Raw genomic sequence first — 23,136 nt, forward strand, 5'->3', positions numbered from 1 at the left:
TTGTCCAAATCTAAGAATACTATATAAGTTAATATATCATTAAGATTAATTTAATATGAATGCAGTCACCAACTTGATACTAGTTTTTACTTAAGAATTATTTCAGTTGAAGATTTATCCTGATTTGTCTCCTGTGTATGAAAGTGCTCACCAGTCAATATGTAATTTCCTAGGTAGTGCTGCTTGTTACCCACATATTTGGTTGCAGGTATATGACTCATTCTGTTACTTCCCTTATAAAATTAGAACCAGACTTACAGTTGCCTCTGTTTCTTTAAAGGCACTACTCTCTTCCAGAAAGGGATAAAATCCACACATTACATTCCCTAAACATCTTCTCTTTTTAAAAAAAAACTGAAAATATACACATGTAGGATTATATCAACCTATATATATATATGTCATATATATATATATATGTTCAGATATATATGAACGTTAACATAAAAAATTGATTATGATGACTTTACTAGGTAAAAAGGAGAAGCATTTAGAACCAAGACTCACCTTCAGCAAAAGTCAGAGTGTCTCCAGCACCTATAAAATCTGAACCTTCAGTAGCTGTTCCTCCAACAACATGCCATTTGACTGTCACCTGACCTAAGCTGCCTCCTGTCCTGTGGATCACCAGCTCCACCCAGGTTTGTGGCTGTTCCTGGACTTCAACAAATAGGCCATCTTCTGAGGTATTGGGACTAGAACTGTAAATCATAAACACTCCAAAGGCATCACCGTTTAATGCTATGACAACTGTAGATGTATTTGGCTGTCCTATAGTTGGCTGATTTTTAAAACTGGCTGAGATGTTCATAAGGTGAACTTCAAGAAGAGAAATTAGGAAGCTCTCATCCATCTCTGGAAGATCATCAGGAAGAATAGAAACCGTGAGATTTGCGAATTCATCACCTTCCAACATGATGGCCCATTGCCTTGTCACAGGCTCATAGTCACTACCAGCCACAGCCTGACCACTAAAAAGAGAAGCTACCCTGGTCATGTTTTTCCTGTAGGTCCAGAAGTCGGAACTGTTAACAGTTAGGCTGACCCACGATGTCATCCAAAAACATTGGGGACCCTCAGAAGTACTGAAAAATGAAAATGCTGAGCAAGCATGTTCTTTGAGGCACAAAGTGGCACAGGTATACTGAGGTTCCCCCACTGCCGAGACGTTCACCCAAGTTCTCCAAAGCGGGTCAGGGACTCCTTGAGTTGGCGATTCATAGTAGGACAGTAAATCTTGACCTTCCTCAACTGCAAGAGGCACTACATCAATATCAGAAGTACTGTAGAACAGCAACAGCCGACCAAAGTGCCCTCCGCTAAGCGGTGGAGGACGAAAAGTAAAAGACAGGTTAAGCACTCAAAGTACTTTGTGGGTTGCACATAGAGAAGAGCAATGGTGACCACGGTTTTCACTTTTTTAATGTTTACTACAAACACACACAACTACATCCCTTAATTACATTTGTCTTTCCACTAATTATGTTTTCTCATGGAAGGAAACCTTGCTAGTTTTCAGTCCCATAATGCCTATTTTTAATCAAACTATGAAAATATTTTGCAAGGTATGCAAATGGCATCCATTTCAGAATTTCTAAATGGATTTACAAAATTATTTTTTATTGCTAGATTTCACTGAAACAAAGTAACAATAACAACAGCACGAGTACATTTAGAGGAAATTAATTTCTTGCCACAAGATCCCTCCAACCTATGTATTCTCTTTCAGAGAAATCTCAGTGCTACCTCATAAAACAAACATGGGATACATAGAAACTAAAAATCAACCCCTTCACAAAGCATCCAAGTTTTCTTTTATTTACAAGCTAATTGTACTTAAGTTCTAATAACAGATGACAGATCAAATCACTAAATTACTAAGGTTAGAAGCACAGTAGTGTGCTATCTTATCCATTTCACTAATTTAGTGATAAATGAGTCTATCAACAGTTATTCTTCAATTAACACATATAATAAGGAATAAAATAAGTTGCAATATAGAAAAACCATCAAACCTAAATTATTTAATTGTAAAAAGTTCATTCCCCACCACCCACAACTCCCACAACTCCCACAGATGCAAGCAGCCGTATCATATATACCTTCGCCTGACAGTTATGGTAGCACAGGAACTTCTTTCCAGAGGCTCTTGAACACGATAAACCGACTGAACAAAGGCTACTGTACCGTAAGGATTATCATTGGCAGGAATGATAACATTTGCCACTCGGTATGACCCAATAGTGCCTCCACCAGAGGCATATGTTAGTTGTACTTGGATAACCTAAAAATACAGTGAAAAGTTCCTTAACAGCACCCGAGTTCTGAAATTAGAATAAGAATGATGCAGGGGGGAAAAAAATCAAACATATCTATATAAGTGTAAGAACAAAATGGAATAATATATAAATGGACTAAAAGAAACTCCCCCAATTGCATTTACAAACCCAGTACATAACAGGAAAATCTATTACCAACTTTTAAAAATAGAGCATGATTATAAGTAAGAAATACAGGCTATTTAAATTTCTTTATTTGAGTTTTTATTTGTCATACATTAATGAGAGGATTCCATTGTGATAATTCCATACATGCTTACAGTGTACCTTAAACAAGTTCATCCCTCCATTATAGTCCCATTTCCCTCTCCCTCTTCCCCCTCTTTCAAACAGCGTTTGGTGGGTTTCATTAAGCTGTCTTCATATGTGTATATATAGTGCACTCACGTGAAAAAATTTTACGATATCTGTTTAGCATTGCAATAATATGACTTTTTGCCTTAAACTTTTTTATTTAGGGAAAATATAATATACACATTTTAATGAAAAGTTATGTTTTATTTCCCACATTAAGTGGAACTTCTCTGACAAAACTGGAAAAAAATCATATTGGATGGGCAACCAGTGGCTTATGCCTGCAATCCTAGCTACTTGAGAGGTTGAGATCAGGAGGATTGTGGTTTGAGGCCAGCCTGGGCAAATAGTCTGCAAGACCCCATCTCCAAAATAACCACTGCAAAATGGACTGAAGGCATGGCTCAAATGGTAGAGCACCTGCTTTGCAAGTGTGAAGCCCTGAGTTCAAACTCTGGTCCCATAAAAAAAAAGAAAAAAGAGGCAAATACCATATTATAATGCTACCTAAATTTACAAAGAAAGAAAAATGTTTTGTATGCATTAGTATCTAATATTTTAGAAATAAATAATGATATAATTAACATCCAAAAGAAATTTTAAAGGCTTCTATAAAAAGGTGATACTATTAAATATTAAATGCTATTAAGAGGATTTTTATGAGCTCTAGGCTTTGAAAATACTTGAATTTCATAAAATAAAATTATTTTCAGCCAAGATGTTAGCACTGAAACTCCATTTTTCTTTACCATATTGCTTCTTCATTGTGAAAAATAAAAATCAGAAAAATATATCTAGCATGTTTGTCATACAGTAAATTCTCAATGGCTGAAGAACAAATGAATGAATGACTGGAAAATAAAAATCTACATTTGATAAAAATTCACTCACACTCAAGTCAAAAGGGAGCATGGGTATAAATTAAAAGTTTATATGAGAGTTAGAGAGGGTGAATATGATCAAAGTATATTCTATGCATGTATGGAAATATCACAGTGAAGCCCCCTACATGTACAATTAATATGCACTAATAAACGTGGAAAAAAATTTGAGATGAAACAAATGTAGCAAAAATTATGGTAGATGTAAATACATTTTATCACTTAATCAATTGCACAAAAAAACTTATACTGGTAAACTAGCATATATATACAATCTATTTTTAGAACATCCCTGCTTTTTTGTTTGTAAGGATCACTTTAACACTAGCATTGGACATTCTTACACAAATAATTTATATTCCATCCTCTCTAACATATCACACCAGCAGTCATCTATTCTAGTGACTAAGACAAGGCACAATTTACAGTGTCATTCTATACTAGCCAGTCCTCTCACCTCTTCGATCTCCGGAACGTCGTCAGCCAGGACCTCTAACAACAAGGTTTGAATGGTTTCCCCAGGGGCAAAGGTCACATTACCTGAGACAACTCGCAGGTCGCCAGTAGCAAGCTGTCCATTAATGGTGGCAACCCACTGAACAGTAACATTGCAGAGTGTCCCAGAATTTCGAATGATTGGCAGGTTTACCTTCACTGAGTTAAACTCAGGTTCCTCTACAATAAGTTTAGTAATCTGAAAACCTGAAGGGCAGACATAGAAGAATTCATTTCAAATACAAAGTGAAAGTGACTATGTCACTAATCAAGTACTCTGTAATAATGGATTCTTTCTCCTCATATGTAATATAAGTAGCTACAGCCCATAAAATCAGACTAGCATTTGGTGACATAACTTAAACAGGTCTCCCAAAATTTCCAAAGTGTTCTTCATTCTGATAAAAACAGAAATCATAAACTCAGATGTCCAAAGGGGTCAGGTATGTGTCAGATATGAGTTAACTCAATCCACTGAGCACTGTGGCTAACTGAGGGCCACCTGGTCATAGGAGTAGCTGCTATTTTGTTCCCATGGCTAATACTGTGAAGACAAGTGGTGGGCCTTGAAGTTTCCAGATTTTCCTATTTATCCAGAAATCTAGATCTTAGTGGAAATTTCTGCAAATTAAACTTATTTTTCAAAGAATTACCTAAAACTCACAAAACACATCTTGGAGCCAGAACTGACACAAAGACAATGGTTTGTGATTTCCATCTCTATGCTAAGCGGTAATTTATTTTAGTTTTTTAGTAGTCACTGATGTCTACCAGTAACTCTACATAGGTGTCCTATGTATCAGTAATAGCATATTAAAAAAAAAGAATACCTGATCAAATCAACTCTTATATATGACTTATAACAGACAAGAAAAAACACAAACTAGTCAATTACCGAATAATCCATAGGGGTCATCAGAAGCCTCAATAATAATCAGTGCTTCAGTTAAAGCCCCTAGTTTGGCTCCTCCTGTTGTTTCATTTAGCAGTTGCACAAGAAAAGATTCTTCAAGCTCAGGGTAAATGTCATTAATGATATATATTGGCACAGCTTTACTGGTTTCTCCTTCTAGCAAGACCACATCTGATGAAGCAATACTATAATCTTCACCTGAAAGGACAAAAAGCACAATAATAAGGTGTATTCCAAAATATGTGACCCAAGTCCAACCTCATTGCTGCATTTGCCCTAGATCTAAAGTCTGCATATGAGGGAGAACATACAATTTTTGGTCTTCTGAGCCTGGCTAACCTCACTCACAATGATGTTCTCCAATTCCATCCATTTACTTGAGAATAATAATATTTCATTCTTCTTCATGACTGAGTAAAATTCCATTGTGTATAAATACCACATTTTCTTGATCCATTCATCAGTAGTGGGACATCTTGGTCGTTTCCATAACTTGGCTATTGTCAATAGTGCTGCAATAAACATGGGTGTGCAGGTGCCTCTGGAGTAACCTGTGTTGCATTCCTTTGGGTATATCCCCAGGAGTGGGATTGCTGGATCATGTGGCAGATCTATGTTTAGATTTTTAAGAAGCCTCCAAATTTTTTTCCAGAGTGTCACATGACAAGGGGAGAGCACATGCGAGAGGTATGGGGATAGGTAGGAGACCCAAAACATGAAAGTGTTTGATGTCCCCACTGCAGAGAAGCTAATACAGAAACCTTAAAGCAACAGAGGTCAATATGGGAAGGGGATCAGGAACTAGTGAAAAGGTCAGGTAGAGATGAATCAACTTGGTATGTAACATATTTGTACATGGAAGCAATGCTAGGAATCTTTCTGTATAGCTATCTTTATCTCAACTAGCAAAAACACTTTGTCTTTCTTATTATTGCTTATGTCTTCCCTTCAACAAAATTAGTGATAAGGGCAGAACAGGTTCCGTCTAGAAGTAAGGGGGAGTGGGGAAAGGGAGGGGATGGGGAGCAGTGGGGAGAAATGGCCCAAACAATGTATTCACACGTGAATAAATGAACAAAAAATTTTTTAAAAAATAAAAGATTTTGTCCACCAAAAACAAACAAAAAAAAGATTTTTAATTTCTCAAACTAGTAAAACATGGGTTTAGTAATATCACAAAATAATGGAAGAGATTTTCTAAGGGTGTTCGAATCCATTCCTTCTCTTATAGAAAAATGTGCACACGTTTTGAGAAAGAGAGAGACAGAGAGAAGAGAGGAGAGAGACTCATTACCACAAGATAGATCCTTCTCTTATTTACAAGGAAGATATGTAAATACTTTTAGAACAAAGAACAGTACTAGAATTCTACTAAAGAAATAAACTATTCTATTGCACAGATATGGCACACAAGTATCAGTGACTTTGTCAGTCAAAGACACATGCCCTTCTAAAACCCTTCACTGCTCCTTAGATAGCTTTTCTTACCAGCTATTGCAGTTATTGGCACAGCTTTAAACTTTACAGAAACATCTGCAAATGCTCCTCCTGTTCTAGTCACGTTAATAATGGGTCCAACATGATTTTCTGCTACTCGAACAAGTGAAGCTGAGAGCTGAAGAATTCCAAATGCATCATCATTTGCAATAATAATTAAATGAGCAATAGTTTCTATCTTGGGCCCAAGGCGTGGAGAATTTGGAACTGAAAGAAGAAAAGATGATACATCAAAATTCTAAGGATTGGCTAAAAGTCCTCAAGAAGCCTCAGCAGGATTCCATAACTCAACAGGGATCTTCACTCTCCCTGCTGTTTACATTTTAAAAGATTTACATATGTATATGTACTAGCATTAATGTAGACATTGGAGATGCAAAAATAAATTAAGTAGGGAACCGCTTGATCTATTGTGGCTTATGTGCTAAGAATATTTTTATCATAATATCCTTAGCAAAGGAACAGTTATCTTACAGGAATATTTTAATAAGTAATTTATCAAAAGGGAAAAATGATTCAAGTAAAATAAATCATCCATTTATATAATAACAGATAATACTGAGCCTACAGAATTATGATTTGCTAATTAGTTGACCACTGTTCCATTTAAAAAAATAGCATTCAAGTTACAAAATAGAGAAAGAAAGTAATTTAATTCACAGAGCTCAAAGACCAGCTGGAACAACTATCACCCTACTGTGTAGGATGACAAGAACTCATCTCCCCTATTTAACTGTACCTGGGTACCTGTAATCTAACCTTTTTTTCTCCTCCTTCCCCCCACCCCCACCTTTCCTAGCCTTTAGTTAATCACTATTCTACTCTCTCCTTTGAAATAATAGTTTTAGTTTCCACATATGAATAAGAACATGTAGTATCTTGTGCCTGGCTTATTTAACTTACAATAACGTCCTCTACTTTCATCTATTTTCTCACAAATAACAGGATTTCATTCTGGCATAGCTAAGTAATATTCCATTGAATATGCATACCACATTTTCTTTAGTCATCTTTGTGTGTGTGTGTGTGTGTGTGTGTGTGTGTGTGTGCATGTGTGTATGAAAGATTCTACAAATGATTTATTAAAGGCAAAAAAAATTAAAGAAATTACATAAGGCCTTATAGTAATACCTGTCAGATGCAATCATGAGGCATACAACAAGGATTTGTCTTATGTCCTGCATATCTTGCATATCTACAACTCCTCACCAAAGCAGGTGTAAAACCTTCAGATATCCATGAGTGAGCATCCTGCCCTGCACCCTCACCCAGGGCTGATACTGGTCTTCTTTCCACACTGCTCTCTTCATTCATTGATGCTGATGATACTAAGCTTAGGGAAGGAAAGATCCTATCTGTCTCTACACTGATTTCTTCTATTAAAATCTGAGTCACTATCATACAGATCTGCACTTAATTGTTCTTTATTTATCCTACATCATAGATGTTCTGAAATCCCCCAAGTATGTTGCATGGTTCCAAGAACAAATCAAACATAAAATACAGGGTGATTCTTTCTCCCATCAAGCAAATATATACTCTGCATGTACCACTTTATTGCTAATAATTGCTCATAATTATTAAGTGCAAACTATGTGCCAGGCACACAGCAATTTTTTCACATATCATATTTAATCCCCATAATACAGTTATATTATGAATAAGGAAAATGGGGCTTAAAGATTATGTTCAACAGCTTATTACTATGTATTAGAACATGTTAATCTGACCCCAATATGCACAGCAATTAGCCACTGCCATACACAATACTCACCCTTGATTTTATTTCTATTTCAATAAATTGTGAGTTCCCAGAAAATCAGACTTGTTTTATAATTCTTATGAAAATTAATTATTGAGTTTTATTTTTGTTCCTTTACTGCTATAACTGATCCTAAATCTCATTTTAAAAGTAGGGAATAGTTTGTGAAAATTTTTAACCTTGGCTGTAATCAAAAGATTTGTTAGCAAATGCAAATTTCTATCTATTACCCTGGTCTACCTGAGTTGCAATTGTCACTGTGAAACGTCCTATATAATATACTCACCCAGATCTTACAGTAAGGTAAAACTTATTGTGAGAAGCCTTACCCATATGGTAGAACACAGTCAATATGGAATCTTACATTTTAAGCTACATAATTCCACAAATTTTCACAATTCCTTACTGTTACAAAGCCTTGTCCCCCTCCTCTCACAAAGAACAAAATTGGGGTATCTTTTACAAGTGAATCAAAGTAAGAGGTTCAGGCTCTTAAAACTAGGACTATCTATGGATTCCCCAGACTGATTCTAGAATATTTTGAAACTACTCTACATATTACAATAGTACTAGAGGTCAGTTAAACATGGATTGCATAGAACCTTCTAAAGTTTACTCTGGGAATGTAATTGGTTTTTAAAAAATAATTTTTCAGAGCCAGGAATGATGATTTACATCTGTAATCACAGATACTGAAAGGCATATGATAGGAGGTTAACAATCCAAGGCTGGCCCTGGGCAAAAGTAGTAAACTCCTGAAAACTAAGTAAAAATAAAAAAAAAATAAATAGAATAAAAAGGTGGGCGGCATTGTTCGAGTGGTAGAGCACTTCTGCTGAACATGTGTGAATCCCTAAATTCAAATCCCAGTATCATTAAAAAGAAGATAATTTCTAATTAAAAATGTGTCCCACTTTAAGTTGCCTCACAGATAAGCTTGTACAAGGTAATTCTTTCAAAATTAGTGCTTATTATTTTATAGAATTTTCTATTATGAATTTTTCTAAATTTATCATTTTAAGATTCTTATCTCCAAAAACACTAATGGATACTTACTTGGGCGATTCTGTACTTTCTCTATTAAAGTGGAATTCAATAGTTCAATGAACACAGATTCAGACCTTTCTGGGTCATCATCATCCAAAACTGAAATAGTTATTGCTGCTTCAGTCTGATTGGCTGTGAAAAGAGCAAACCCAGATGCTGATATGTAGTCTCTTCCTTGAGATGCTCTGGCTAAATTAGGTGGAAAAAAAGGTGGTTTTTCCATATCATCTAGTGTTGAATATGAGACTATGACTTTTCCCATGAGGCCTTTCAACCTTATTATTGATAATGTGATATTCTGTGTTGCTTCTTCAACTTTAATAGGTCTATTTTTCTCAGAAAAAATGAATACCCCATAAGGATCATCATTAGCCAAAACTGTTAATGTGGCATTAGTAAGAATGCCCAAAGAACCATCGGAGACATTGAGGATTGACACAGAGAATGCCTTATCCAGTTCCGGAATGTCGTCTGGTAATATTTCCACCATAATATGGGCCACCATCTGTCCAATCTCAAAGGTGACGTTGCCAGAGGTGAAGGCGAGATCCCCCTCAGGGTCAGAGTCTATGTTCCAATGCAAAGTCACTTGAGACAGAGCGCCGTGACTCCTCATAATCTATAAAATATTGAATATGAAAATGTTTCAAAAGAGAAATTAAAACCATTGACTTATAGGTTTTGAGTACATAACAGTAGAATAATAAAATTTCAATTTTATTTTATATAAGTTCTAAAGGCTAAAGAGTTTGAAAGCAGGAGCTATACACTACCCATCCCTGAAGACCCTCAGGGAGTCTTGCACATGGAGTACATGTGAAAATTGATTGTTGCATGAAACCACAGCTAGATGGAAAATTTTTAGCTTCTAACTAAATTGTAGGAATATCTTATGAGCAGTTATATATATATCAGTAATGAATCAAATAATTAATGATATTATATTACGAATACTCATGAAAATGTTTACATTTACAGCAAAAAGTGGTGTATAATGTAAAGTGGTGTATAATGTAATTATAAAGAATAGATAAGTGATTTTTTTCTGAAAAGTTAGCAAAAGAACTTTTTTTAAATCATATTTTCTTTTATATTCACATAACACAACAAACACACCAAAAACATATTTGTCGCAAAGTATAATAAAATACATTTAAGAAGAAATGCTCTTGCCAACATTTTAAGAATGGAAAGCTTTAAAACTGGACCCAACTTATTATTCCCAAGAACAATATTTGTACTTAAAATATGATTGTCAACTCAAAATTAAATGAAACAGTAATTTTATAAATTTTATTAAAATGTTTCCTTTTCCTTAATTCTTTTTCTTTCCTAAGTGGTTATTCTTTCTAAAGTTGTTCAGTTAATTCCACAACAGTTTACTGAAGGTCTTCCATAATAGTAGAGAAGGATATACGTGAATGATTGTTCTTCATTGTTTGTATAAAAGCTGAGCAAGCGGACAAAGCTTCTAACTCCTGTGAGTCCCTGAACAATAGAATCCTGAGTTTCTGCTGGAACAAAGCAAAGTAGACATACACAGACTATATAGAGTTATTCTTCTTGCTATTTACAAATATTTTGGATTTTCTGTCCTTTTGGGAGAGAGACAGAATAGGACTACACTTCACCCACTTTGAGACATAGCCAAGTAACCTGTTTTGAGCATGGAAGTCTAAGAGGAAATGATGTAAATTACTTCCAGAAAGAAGCTCCAAGAGCCAGTGCGCAGTTAACACTCACATTCCTCCCACCTTCATCTTTTGTAAGGATAAAAACACCTGTTGAGATGTAGCATCCATAGCTTTTGATTGATGATCAGGCCCCTTGACAACTTAGGCTGGACATATACCATGAGTGAAAAATTAATTTTGGTCATACTAAGCCACTGAGATCTGGAGATGTTTGTTAATATAGCCTATATGAACTAATGCAAAAATCTATGCAAGATAAATACTTATAGTACAGCTCCATTATATTCCTTTAAAAAATATATTCCTGACCCTTTGAATTCACATGCAAAATTAAACACAAAGATAAATTCCAAATCACTATTCACTTACCAGTTTATACTGTCTGTGTCTATAGGCTCATTTCTTCCACTTACACAAAAAAAGAAAATACAAACATACCTTCATTATGCAAAACAACATTTTAAAGGATAAAAAGTATCTAGGCATGGAGGGGGAAAGGTACTCACATTTAATGTAACAGTGCTGTACCCATCTTGTGGTTCAGTTCCATTAACAAAGAGCGACTCAGGACTAAACTCAAACACACCATGAGCGTGGTCAGAGGCTGCAATTGTCACTAGAATCTGGGACGCCACTCCTAGACTGGCTGCATGAACAAGTCCCCACAAATAGTGAACAAAATGTTAATCAGTAATCTATAGAGTGTAAGAAAAGTCAACAAACAACTTTTTGAAAAGAGACATTTCATTCATTGAGTACATTCTAATTTGTTTCAGAAAGAAAGGCAGACACAAATGGTTGCCACATATATTCATGCTTTCATGACCTCTCTCTGCTTTAGCATCAATGTGATCTCCAAGTGCTGCAGAAGCACTTGGAGATGAATAAGGAAAATTTGTTTTTCTTTTGCCTTCTCTCTGAAAGAGAACATTCTTCTATAACATAGTATATGAGGAAGGTCTCCCATGACCTTCGCTGACCTCAAGAGAACGTAAGCTAAAACGACTCTTACCTTGAGAAACAGTGGTTTCCCTAAGATTTTAGTCAACCTGACTGAACAAATTCATGGTTTTCAATGTACTTAACTCTAAGCCTATTTTTCGCATCATATAATTGAATATTTATCTCTCCTGAATGCAAATACACCAATCCCATAACTAAAAAGATGCTAAGATCCAAAGCAGCATTTGTTGAAGATAATAAATGTGCTTTCTTTTATGCTGTATTAATGTCTACAGACAAGAAAATAAACAATCCGAAAAGGCATAGTTATATACAGAGGTTACATGATTGAAGTCAGGATAAGAGAGGAGGAAGCATAGTTCTAACAATAAAATATAAAGCCTGACATTAGGAAAAGGAACATTTGAGGATTAGCAAATGCTCTCCTTTGAAAGATAACTATTCTAAATATTCTCTTCATGTATGAAAACAATATTTGAGTAAAAAAGCTGAATCATGTTTGCATATGAATCCACTTCAAAAGGCATCCTGTTTTCAATATTCCTCCACTGACAGGCAACTTGTTCTCCCCATTTATGTTCTTCCTAATTTGTTTTGATTAAATAAAGACTCATGGATCTTTATTGTACAGAAAATAAATGTGATAGATTTAACCTGAAAATATGAATGTTCAGGGTTGGGGATGTGATGCAAGTGGTAGAGCACCTGCCTAGCAAACACAAGGCCTGAGTTCAAAATCCCAGTGTAATCACCAAAAAGAAGGAAATAATGAAAATACAATTATTCCATTCATCTCTTTTTAGGTATTCAAACATATAAAATGTATTTTGACAACCATTTTTACAAGTGGAATTCAAGCAAAATCCTACCAGATCAAAACTGAGAGATTGCATTAGGTGCATAAAGAGAAAAGAGCCTGGGAATCATAGGCAGAGAAAAGAGGCAATTCCGACTCCATCACTTTCTAGCTGGGTAACTATAACTTAAAGCAAATAGACTGGCTGTGATGGTTAATGAAATAAATATATTATAGGACCTATACATAACAGATGTCAGCAAAGGGTTAGTACTGTTATCCCTGAAAACAAAAAGTTAAAATAAAACCATACACTAGTAAAGGATCTTGGAACACCTGCTTACCACGTTTGTGAACAGTTGGAAGGAAGAATTCCACGTCCCCATCTCCACTACCACTGCCATCAGCCCTAATGAGTTCAGGCACTTCACAAGGAGGCACACAGAGACACAACCCACACAGCACACATGGACACAATGAGAAAATTAAGAGAACTTAAATGGTATCAAGCAGAGAGGAAATGCAGTAACATTCAACCAATTACATGCATTCTTCTACAAAGAACAGATCATTTTGAATAATAATACATAACACCAGTCAAGCCACCAAATTCCAAAACTTCATTCATAGATTAGGAAATACTTTGTGTAAACTGAAATTGGTATTTCCTATTTCCAACAATTTAAATAACTTTATTTTTAAATTTTCACCTATTTGCAGTAGTGTAAATTATTTTCCAACAATGAGAACATTTAAAAACTATCTGTATACATATAAGATATACACTTATGCTTATATGCCTGTGACAGTCACCTTACCATTCACAACCAATTCAAAATGAAAGAAATATGTCTAATATTTCCCCCACACATGAATTCAAACCACACGACATTTACCATTCTCAAACTTGACCACCCCTTGTCACTGACATTGTGGAAAGAATCCTAAATAACTTCTTGGTATCTCAACTTTCTTACCTACAAAGCATGCTGCCTTTTATAGAAATGTTATAAACATAAAATCAAATAATGAAAGGTAAGTATATATTATAAAGTACAATGTGCCCTGGCTATAAATAAAGATTATACTAAATACAAAGGAGTTATACATCTAATATAGCATATACTCCAACCATAATTTCATCAAATGTTTACAAACAAAGGAGATAGAAAAGTGGTGATGACAGCAATGAAAGACCAGAGTAAGAAAATGGGGGAGAGGAAAAGCAGAGTGACAGGGATAAACATAATAAAAGTACATTATATATATGTATGAAAATAGCATAATGAAACCCACAAGAACTGTTAAAAAGGAGTGGGGAGGAGAGAGAAGAGGGTTAATCTGATTAAGTACATTATATGCATGCATGTGAATATCACAATGCAATTCCAATGTACAAATAATTTGTGCAAATAAAAAATAAGAAAATAAAAGCCAAATATGTACTTTACCAGTATCTGTGATTGGCAAGCTAGAGTAAGGTCTGACCTACTCTTTATTTTTTCCCTCAATAGGACTGTGATATACTAGACATGAGAATTTGTGACACATAGGACTTAAATTCATCTTAGAAACCCAAGAAACAAAATGGGATTTCTAGCAACAAATCAGTACAAAGCTTTGCTCCCATATTATCTAAAAGTAATGAGAAAGAGGTGTACAGTTCAATACCATACATGCTTTGGCTAGCATAAACATCTACTAATGTAGTTACTACCTTATAGAGAATCAACATTAGAGACAAAAAAATATTCAAAAGAATCTAGCTCTGCAAGTTATTTCACACATTAGACCATCCCTTAGCATGATACAGGACTGAAGGTTGTTTTCCGGATTCCTTTTCCTCCAATCCCAACTCACTGGCAAAAAATCTACACTTTCTGCCACTATTGCTTATGGCAAGAGTTCAAATAAGAATTAGTGCCTAATTATTACATAACAATGCATATTCTAGAGATGTGAGGAAAAGTTTCTACCTAAAATCACAAGTATCACTATCATTACAAATATCATCTCAAGAATATTTGACATTAAGAGTTGGGGGTATAGCTCTGGGGTGAAGCATTGGCCTAGCATGGACAAGGTCCTGGGTTTGATCCCCATCATGCAAGAAAGAATATTTGATGTTCCATTATTGATCAATAGTGGGTAATGGTTTTGACAACATTTTCTCTTTCTATTACATAAGTATTTTAGCTGTAAGTGGCTTACAGTGCACTTTTTCAACTATTTTATAGTAACCTTTTCATTAGTTTAAGACCTGATATGAAAATAACGGTTTGGAGATATTAGGACTTGACTCTGGAGGACAAGCAAAGCTGGTTACTTTACATGCCACCTGCCAAAACCGGTCATCTGGCACATTTTTCCTGCTTTATGCATTCACCAAGCTGAGATACTGTTTGCTTAATCCTTCTCCTGCCCCCAAGCACTGTCTCCATCTCCTTTGCCTTCACCTGAGCTTTGGGAACACAGTGAAGTGAAATTCACTGAATCCTACATTTTCACTTTGTACAAAACAAAATTTTAATATATTTGTATTACCCAACCTCTCTCTTTAGATGGTTATAATACTATGACTCTATTCATCAAAATAGTGTAGATGAGAATGGTAATGAAGTAATAATGCAAAGTTTTGTAATGAAAGGGTCTGTCCTGGTGAATATCATATCAACTCTCAGTTGCCTATACTGACAAAGGTAATGCAGAACACACTACATATTAATACTTCTGAAAAAACATGAGTAGTTCATGTAAATGGATGAATATTACAAATAACCTCACTTTAATACAGAACAGTTTTTCCATGTAATGAATTTTAATGATAATCAGAGCTTCCTGACTGTCAGAATTGAGGATAAAGTATTGTTGACCTATGTATCGATAATCACCTCACAAAGATTATATTTACCTAAAAGAAAGAGTTCCTATCTGTGTTGTATCTAAAGATTGTTCTACTGGAGCTACTATGAAAATTCAAAAAGAAGGAAAGGAAATGTGGTTTTAGGGGCAACTAGACTGAATGACAACTATAATTTCATGATTTAGTACAATTGTCTACATCATTCTAAAAGTACATTTATTTTAGGAAAAGATCTATGGATAATAAAAGGGAAACAAACAACACTAGATGGTATCTATAATAAAAAAAATTACTGAAAATTAATAAAACCTAACATAAAATTAAGAGTTCAATATTAATTTATAAAACTAATACTCAAAATTTATGTAGTGAGAAGGGAACTTTCTTTTTATCAAGAAAAATAATCAGAATTATCTGCCATAAGTTGCAAGCAATTATTAACCTTGAAGCTGCTGTCTCCAGAAACTATTATATAGTTCATTTATACACAAAATGTGTAAGACTAATTCAAAGGAATCTTTGAATTAACAGAATCTCCTTCTAACTCATAGTAGATGGACAAACAAATATTTGATATTTTTGAATTACCAGTCTTACCTCCTCCTTCCAAGTTTAACAATTCAACTTTAAAAGATTTTTCCAGTTCAGGGATAGAATTATCAGTGATATTGACAAAAATGTACTTATATCTTTCTCCTGGTTGAAATTCTAATGTGCCAGCAACGCTCTGAAATGCAAATGAAAGATTTATCTGTTAGACTATAATTATTCTATATATGAAACTACAAAATAATAATGATTGCTATATATAAATTTGTTACAAATACTGAAACAGAACATACCTAAAAGAAAAATTAAAAACACTTCAGTATGAATTCTAAGTATACTTTCTTTTTTATTTTCTTGTGCTAGGGATCAAATTTGGGGCCTTATGCATGCTAAGCAAACACTCTTAACACAGAGTTACACCCATAGCCCCTAAAAATATATATTTTTCAACTAAATAAAGTAGAAGAATATCTATTTTTCATAATTGGTGATTCATTGAAAAAGCAGTCATGGCAAATGAGAAATCTTGATGGGTGATATCCACAGATTCTTGCAGAATTAGTTCAATGAGATGAAAGGAATCTCTTGATCAAGTATATTTAGAACTACTGAAATTATATAATTAAGAAGTTTAACTACTCAGTGTACAATAATAAAGGTATTTTTTACTCTAGAGTGTCTTCAAGTAGTAACACAGCTCAGTCTATTTGGCATTCATCTTTCCTGGATTATACTTGAAACTGGGATTCAGAACTTGGATCTCCCTTCTGAAAAGTTCACATACTCAAGAAAAACAATTATCCCAAATCAAAGTCTTAAGTCTCTTTCTTCCATTATTTCACATAAGCATTTCCCTCTCAAGTTAGGAGAATAAATTTTAGAGTTGTTTATATTTTTAAAGTATTATTTTGTGTGAGCAATTGTATTTCATCTTGTAGAGCTATTTAATCATCTTAAAGCTGAATTGAGGAAGTAAAGTACCAATTCACTTGAGCTCTCAGTTTTTCACTTTTTCAACATTTATCAAACATGTAGTATGTGTGTGACACCATTTTAGAGGCTTGAGATTCAAAAATAGCTAAGCCTAATCTTTGACTGTGTGAAGAACATTCTAGCAAGAGTATTGAACACTAATAAAAGTAATTGAAACAGAATAATAATTGCTATAAAAGGCATGTAGATAGCTCAGTGAGGAAGTGATTAACTTTGCCTAGTGTTTGGTAGTCAGTGAGGTAATTCTACATGGGTTTTTGTGTATGTGTGGTACTAGGAGTTGAACTCAGGGCTTTGAGCTTGCACCCTATCACTTGAGCCATCCAGCGGCCCATTTCTACAAGTTTTAACAAGAGAACTGACATTAGAACGTCTTAGGAAACTTTCTTGCTTGAACTCAACAATATCTTACACGCTCGGTCACTTTTCTGGAACATAATCTTCTCTGATTTTCCTTCTACTTCCTACCCATCCTTTTCAGTGTTTATTACCAATTTTAACATTTTCCTTACAACCTTTAAAAATTATTGTTCATCAGATTCTCTCCAGACTTTCTGTCTAGACAAGCTTGTAAGACTCCAGTTTTTCATATCATGTATGAGTTCAGGCGTAGGCAATAACTTTCTAAATAGGACTTTAAAGGCTTAGCAATGAAGAGAAAGGGAGGAGAAATGGTGCTGCATCAAACTGGAAAGCTCTGCACAGCAAAGGAAACAGTCACGAGATTTAACAGACATCATATAGAAAAGGAGAAAAACTTTGCCACCTAGCTATTCATCTGATAAGGAACTAATAATCAGAATGTACAGGCTGTTTAAAAAAAACTAAACTCCCAAAGAATCAACAACCCAATGAAGAAATGAACACATGAACTGAATAAGCAATTTCCAAAGGAAGAGATACAAATGGCCAATAATACATTAAGAAGTGTTAAACCTCCCTGGCCATAAAAGAAATGAAAATCAAAACTACACTGAGGTTTCATCTTCAAGAACACAAGCAACAGCAAATGTTGGTGAGAATGCAGCAAAACACTGTTGTTATATGCTATTGGTGGGAATGTAAATTAGTGCAGCCCCTATAGAAGTCAGTATCGAGATTCCTTTAAAAACTAAAGACAGAACCATACAATCCAACTATTCCTGGGCATTATTTTCCAGAAAGAATGTAAGTCAGGATGCAATAGAAGCACTGCACAACTATATTTACTGCACAACTGTTCACAATAGCCAAGCTATGGAAACAGACCAGATGTCCGACAACTGATGAATGGATTAAGAAAATGTGGTATATGTAGACAATGGAGTAGTACCCAGCCATAAAGAAGAATGAAATTATGTTACAAGTAAATGGACAGAATTAGAGGATATCATGTTAAATGAAATAAGGTTCAGAAAGACAAAGGCCACATTTTCTCTCGTACATGGAAGATAAGTTTCAAAAAATAAACATATACACAAAAACAAACATGATCATATACACATTTATATAGAGAACATGTTTGTAATAGTGGAACTACTCTATGGAACTTGGGGAAGGAAGGAAAGGAAAAGAGAATGATAGAGATTTGTGAAATACATTGCTTCTGTGTAGGTAGATGATAACCTAACAATATGTACTAAAAGGGTTGAACAACAGGGAGTGGGAGGGGAAGAGGAAGGGAGAGAAACAGAGGGGGTTGAAGTGATCAAAGTACAGTATATTCACAGCCGAGATACATTGAGAAACCCCTTTGAACACTAACTGTAGAATGAAAAATGAAGGACAGGACTGTAAATGTGTTGAGGGGGGAGTACTTAGGGGAAAAGAGAGGGTGAACAGAAGAGATGACGGAGGGCAAATATGGTCAATGTACTTTGTACATATATATGAAATAGAACAATGAAACCTTTTGCAATTGCTTTATGTGGGGCAGGGAGGGGGATAAGGGAAAGAGATGGTGGTGGCTAACCTAACTAATGTTCATCGTAAGCATATTCAGAAATGTCACAATGAATTCCCCCTGTACAATTAATGTATACCAATAAAAATGAAAAACTATACCATGTTTGTGCTCTCATACCTCTAACCTTTATACCCAGACTTAATATTTGAAATTTTTCTCATAATTTCTGCTGGAGTCTCACATCTGTGATCTTCTCTTTAAAACCATGACTTATCCAATTCTCCTGAATTGTGTAGTGTCACTTATGCCATGAACTGGACGATCATTCATGATGCCTTTTATGCTTTATCTTTCAGACTAAATGACACTGAAGTCCTGCTATTTTAACTCTGAAATATGTCTGGAGCACATCCATTTCTTTTCATCTACATTGTCACCAGCCTAGTTCAAGAAACCATCCTACTTGCCTTGCTCTGCAAAACAGACCCCTACTCTTCTTTCTGTATTCCAATATCTGTACCATCTAACCCATTCTCCACAGTTACTAGTGAGCTTTTGCAAATTCATAACATCTTTGCATTATTTCTCTTGATTTATATATATATAGCATGATTTTATATGTGTATATATAACATGATTTCAGCCTTGAATGATCCAGTCTTTGCATATTTTATCTTTTATCAAACACCTAGCTCTCCACATTGCAGAAATACTGACCTCCCTGTGGTTCCTCTTACAACTTGTGCTTCCCCCAGCTCTAATACCTCTCCTTACAGCATTTTACTAGTCTCAAGTAGCTCTTCCTCCTACTCCTTCTTAAACTTCACAGCTCAGCATAAAGCCAAGAAAGCCTATCTTGAACCCAACTCATGTCAACACACACCACTCTCTCAGGTAACAAACCCAGAATGCTTCCCATAACTGTAACTCAGAAATTAACTAGTTGTTTAATATCACTGAGCCACCATACACACCTGGAAGGTGGGGATCACCTGTCACTGGTATATAAAAATAAGATTAAAAACCAAGAAACCTGAAATTCCCTCCCCCTCACTTATGCGCATTCATAGCCTACGGAATCTTACTATTGTGCTAACAGACAGCAGAGAGAGTTGAAGCATCATAAGAAGTAGTGAAGGCAAAAGTTATCAGATTATCAAGATAAGCAAAGGTAATAATTCAAAGTGATAATAGATAACAACCAGGACATGTAAGCATCTGGAAATTTTCAGAAATCTCTTCAGGGATATTAGCGTTCTGGTAGTCATGAAAGATGGGAGCACAGGTTTTGGCTTTGTTTTATTATTAAAGAAAATGATAATCAAATGAAAATTGGGGATATTCAGGCTGCTTGGAAATTTAAGAGGATTAATGTGAGGACGAAATTATTTCTCTAAGAGAATGCCAAGAACACAATAAACCAAGAAAAGATGTTTTATGTAATATGTTATACAGTAACCTAGTTAAAGATACTTTTAATAAATGTCAAGGGCAAAAACATACATGTAACTTGCCTAAGAAAAAGTCTGAGGAAGAACAAACCTGAGAGAATTTTCTAGTTGGACTATAGTTAAAAGTAATTGATGTCACTGGATGAGTGGCACAAGCAGTAGAGCACCTGCTTGGAAAGTGTTGGGCTCTGAGTTAAAATCCACCAAAAAAAAAAAAGTAATTGAATTCAACTAGCCAAGGCTTCTGAGACTTGGGGTGAGGGGGGTATACACGTTACGGAACACTGTACCTATGTGTGAGTCTTTCTAGGAGAAAGGGAAGAAACAAGAAAACTAACATTAAGTTTAAAGAAAAAGTTGATGTCCAGTGGCTCACACCTGCAATCCCAGCTACTCAAGAGGCAGAGATTGGGAAGATCAAGGTTCAAAGCCAACTGGGACAAAAAAAAAGCTAGCAAGACCCCATGGTCAACAAACAAGCCCCTTGTAGTGGAACGCACCTCTAATCCCAGCTAAGTGGGAGGCATAAGCAAGATGATTACATTCTGAGGCTGGCCTGGCCAAAACACATGAGACTCTGCCTAAAAAAATAATTAAAACGCTAAAGATCTAGAGGTGTGGCTCAAGTGGCAGAGTGCCTGCCTCACAAGCACAAGACCCTAAGTTCAAATCCTAGTACCACCCAAAAAATAGAAAAAGATTCTTTGAGCAAACAGAAATACTGAAGGATATAAAATCTGTCTTGAGAAGGATTACCAAGAAATTATTGGCGTTTGCTTAACAAGACGATTGGCAACAATAAAAACAGGTAGTGGCTATTGAGTGTTACTATCTACGTGTCATGTATACCACCACACACGTAAGATGCTGCCATTCATCTTCAGAGTAACCCTGCCCAGCAGATATATCTCACTTTCACAGATAATGAAATGGAAGTTGGGGAGGTTAATTAGAGGTCAGATTAATCCCTAGTTCTGTCCAGTTCTAAATCTCCAGCTTTTGTGTGCCACACTCAAATACCACATTGCTTCTCAGCTGAAGGAAAATGAACTAAAATTGAAAAGACATGAACACATAATTTCTTTAAAATTTTGATTTTGTCTGAAGGCCAAAAATAAGAGGATCCAAAATATTTAAAAACCAATCTAATAATTTCCCTTTTTGTGGGGGGTAGAGGGGGGGAGTTTGAACCCAGGGCCTCATACTTGCTAGGCAGGCCATGAGCCACTCACCCAGCCCAAGAAATATAATTTTAAATCTATCTGATCAAAGTCTGCAACATTAAGACAAATTATGCAAAAGAAGCCTATAGCAAGTGGTGACTTTGCAATTGTCAAGTTTCAATGCAATAAAGCATCTTAATTTACATATATTTAAAAGGCCAAAAGCCATCAGTGCTTATTTTCCTTGTTTGGTGCAAGTCCCTTCCAATCCTCTAAGAGAAAGAGTGTGTTCATTTTAAAGATGCACATGCAGCTTCAAAAGGCTTATGATGTACCTGATAGTCCTCTGGACTAAATGCTGTCAAGGACACGGTTCTAAATTGTGCAGTCACTCTCCCCAGTAGTCCTTGTGCACGGACAACCAGGAATCTGACCTCTCCGTCCTCTTCCTGCACGGTGACATGTGGAATGCTGCTGGCAGGCAGGCTCATTACGTCCTCAGGCTGGGGAGGCAGCCCTGTGGAAAACTGCAGCAAGCCTGGTGAGGACAAAGAAAGCAGGGCGTTCTTCCTCCAAAGCTCTGTGGGAGATTTCTAACTCATCCAAAGAAATCCTGTACAACCATTTCATCACCAATCTAAAATTCTGAGGCCTTCATGTAGCCACATTTTAGGGAAGATTTAATAAGCATGCTTTTTACATGGAGTATGACTAAAAGCCTTCAAAATGTTAAAAGTTAAACTGTTAACTCTCCTTGTCTTTACTCAAAGAAAGCTTTTTGTTCTACATTGAAATCAATAAAAGGAACAGCTTTAAAATAACATATTTCCAAAGATGGGTGTGGTGATATGCACCTATAATTCTAGCACTTGGGAGGCTGAGGCAGGAGGAAGGCGATTTGGAGGCCAGCCTGGGAAACACATACACACAAACATTTAGTCATGTTTGACTAGGGTCTCTGGGTTTCCTGAACTCATGCTACAACAGGATTAAAGGCACCCTGAAGGACTTGCAACAGTTTTGTTTTTTTTTTCAGTTCAACTATGAAAATCAGAGTTGAAGAGTCACTCAATTCCCCTCCCAGACTTTATACCAGATGCGCCTGCTTTATTCCCACACATGCAATATCAGTTGTTTACAAAAAAATCCCAATTTAATAGGATAGGCATCTATAATAGTTCCTCAATTAAGAAAATTATCACTTTTCAGCATAAAAAATACAAATAAATTAATATAAATGGACAGCAATAGTGTCACTGCTTGAAGCCTAATAAAATATAAATTACAAAGAACTTTGATGACTTAGATGTTAACCCACCACCATAGCGTAATTTTTCTAATTATAAGAATTTTGATAGCCATACATAAAAGTACTTTTATTCTCATTTTAAATAATCCTGCAAAAGACTTTGAGAAATTGATTTTGAAATTTTTTCTATAAACGATGCCCATTAAAATGGTAGCTTAGAAGTTAAAGAGCTTAGGAGTTAGAGGATTTCAACTTCAATTCATTTTCAGAAAGTCCTTTAAGAAGTCCTAAATAAAAGCAAG

General features: G+C 35.3%; 1 protein-coding gene across 5 annotated transcripts in view; it reads right to left on the reverse strand.

Moving 5' to 3' along the window:
• The window catches only part of Adgrv1 (adhesion G protein-coupled receptor V1), a 609,243-nt gene that overhangs the window by 486,924 nt on the left and 99,183 nt on the right, over positions 1–23,136 (reverse strand). For all 5 annotated transcript variants that reach the window (XM_074077095.1, XM_074077094.1, XM_074077093.1 and 2 more), the window contains 10 exons: positions 21,921–22,123; positions 16,142–16,271; positions 13,026–13,106; positions 11,429–11,568; positions 9,238–9,847; positions 6,411–6,626; positions 4,905–5,120; positions 3,972–4,216; positions 2,103–2,284; positions 508–1,319 (listed from right to left, as the gene is read on the reverse strand). In XM_074077095.1, coding sequence (XP_073933196.1) covers positions 508–1,319; positions 2,103–2,284; positions 3,972–4,216; positions 4,905–5,120; positions 6,411–6,626; positions 9,238–9,847; positions 11,429–11,568; positions 13,026–13,106; positions 16,142–16,271; positions 21,921–22,123 — 2,835 coding nt within the window. The remainder of the gene's footprint in view (positions 1–507; positions 1,320–2,102; positions 2,285–3,971; positions 4,217–4,904; positions 5,121–6,410; positions 6,627–9,237; positions 9,848–11,428; positions 11,569–13,025; positions 13,107–16,141; positions 16,272–21,920; positions 22,124–23,136) is intronic.

The sequence above is a fragment of the Castor canadensis genome, chromosome 6, assembly GCF_047511655.1.
Source record: "Castor canadensis chromosome 6, mCasCan1.hap1v2, whole genome shotgun sequence".
In the NCBI taxonomy this organism is placed as follows: domain Eukaryota; kingdom Metazoa; phylum Chordata; class Mammalia; order Rodentia; family Castoridae; genus Castor; species Castor canadensis.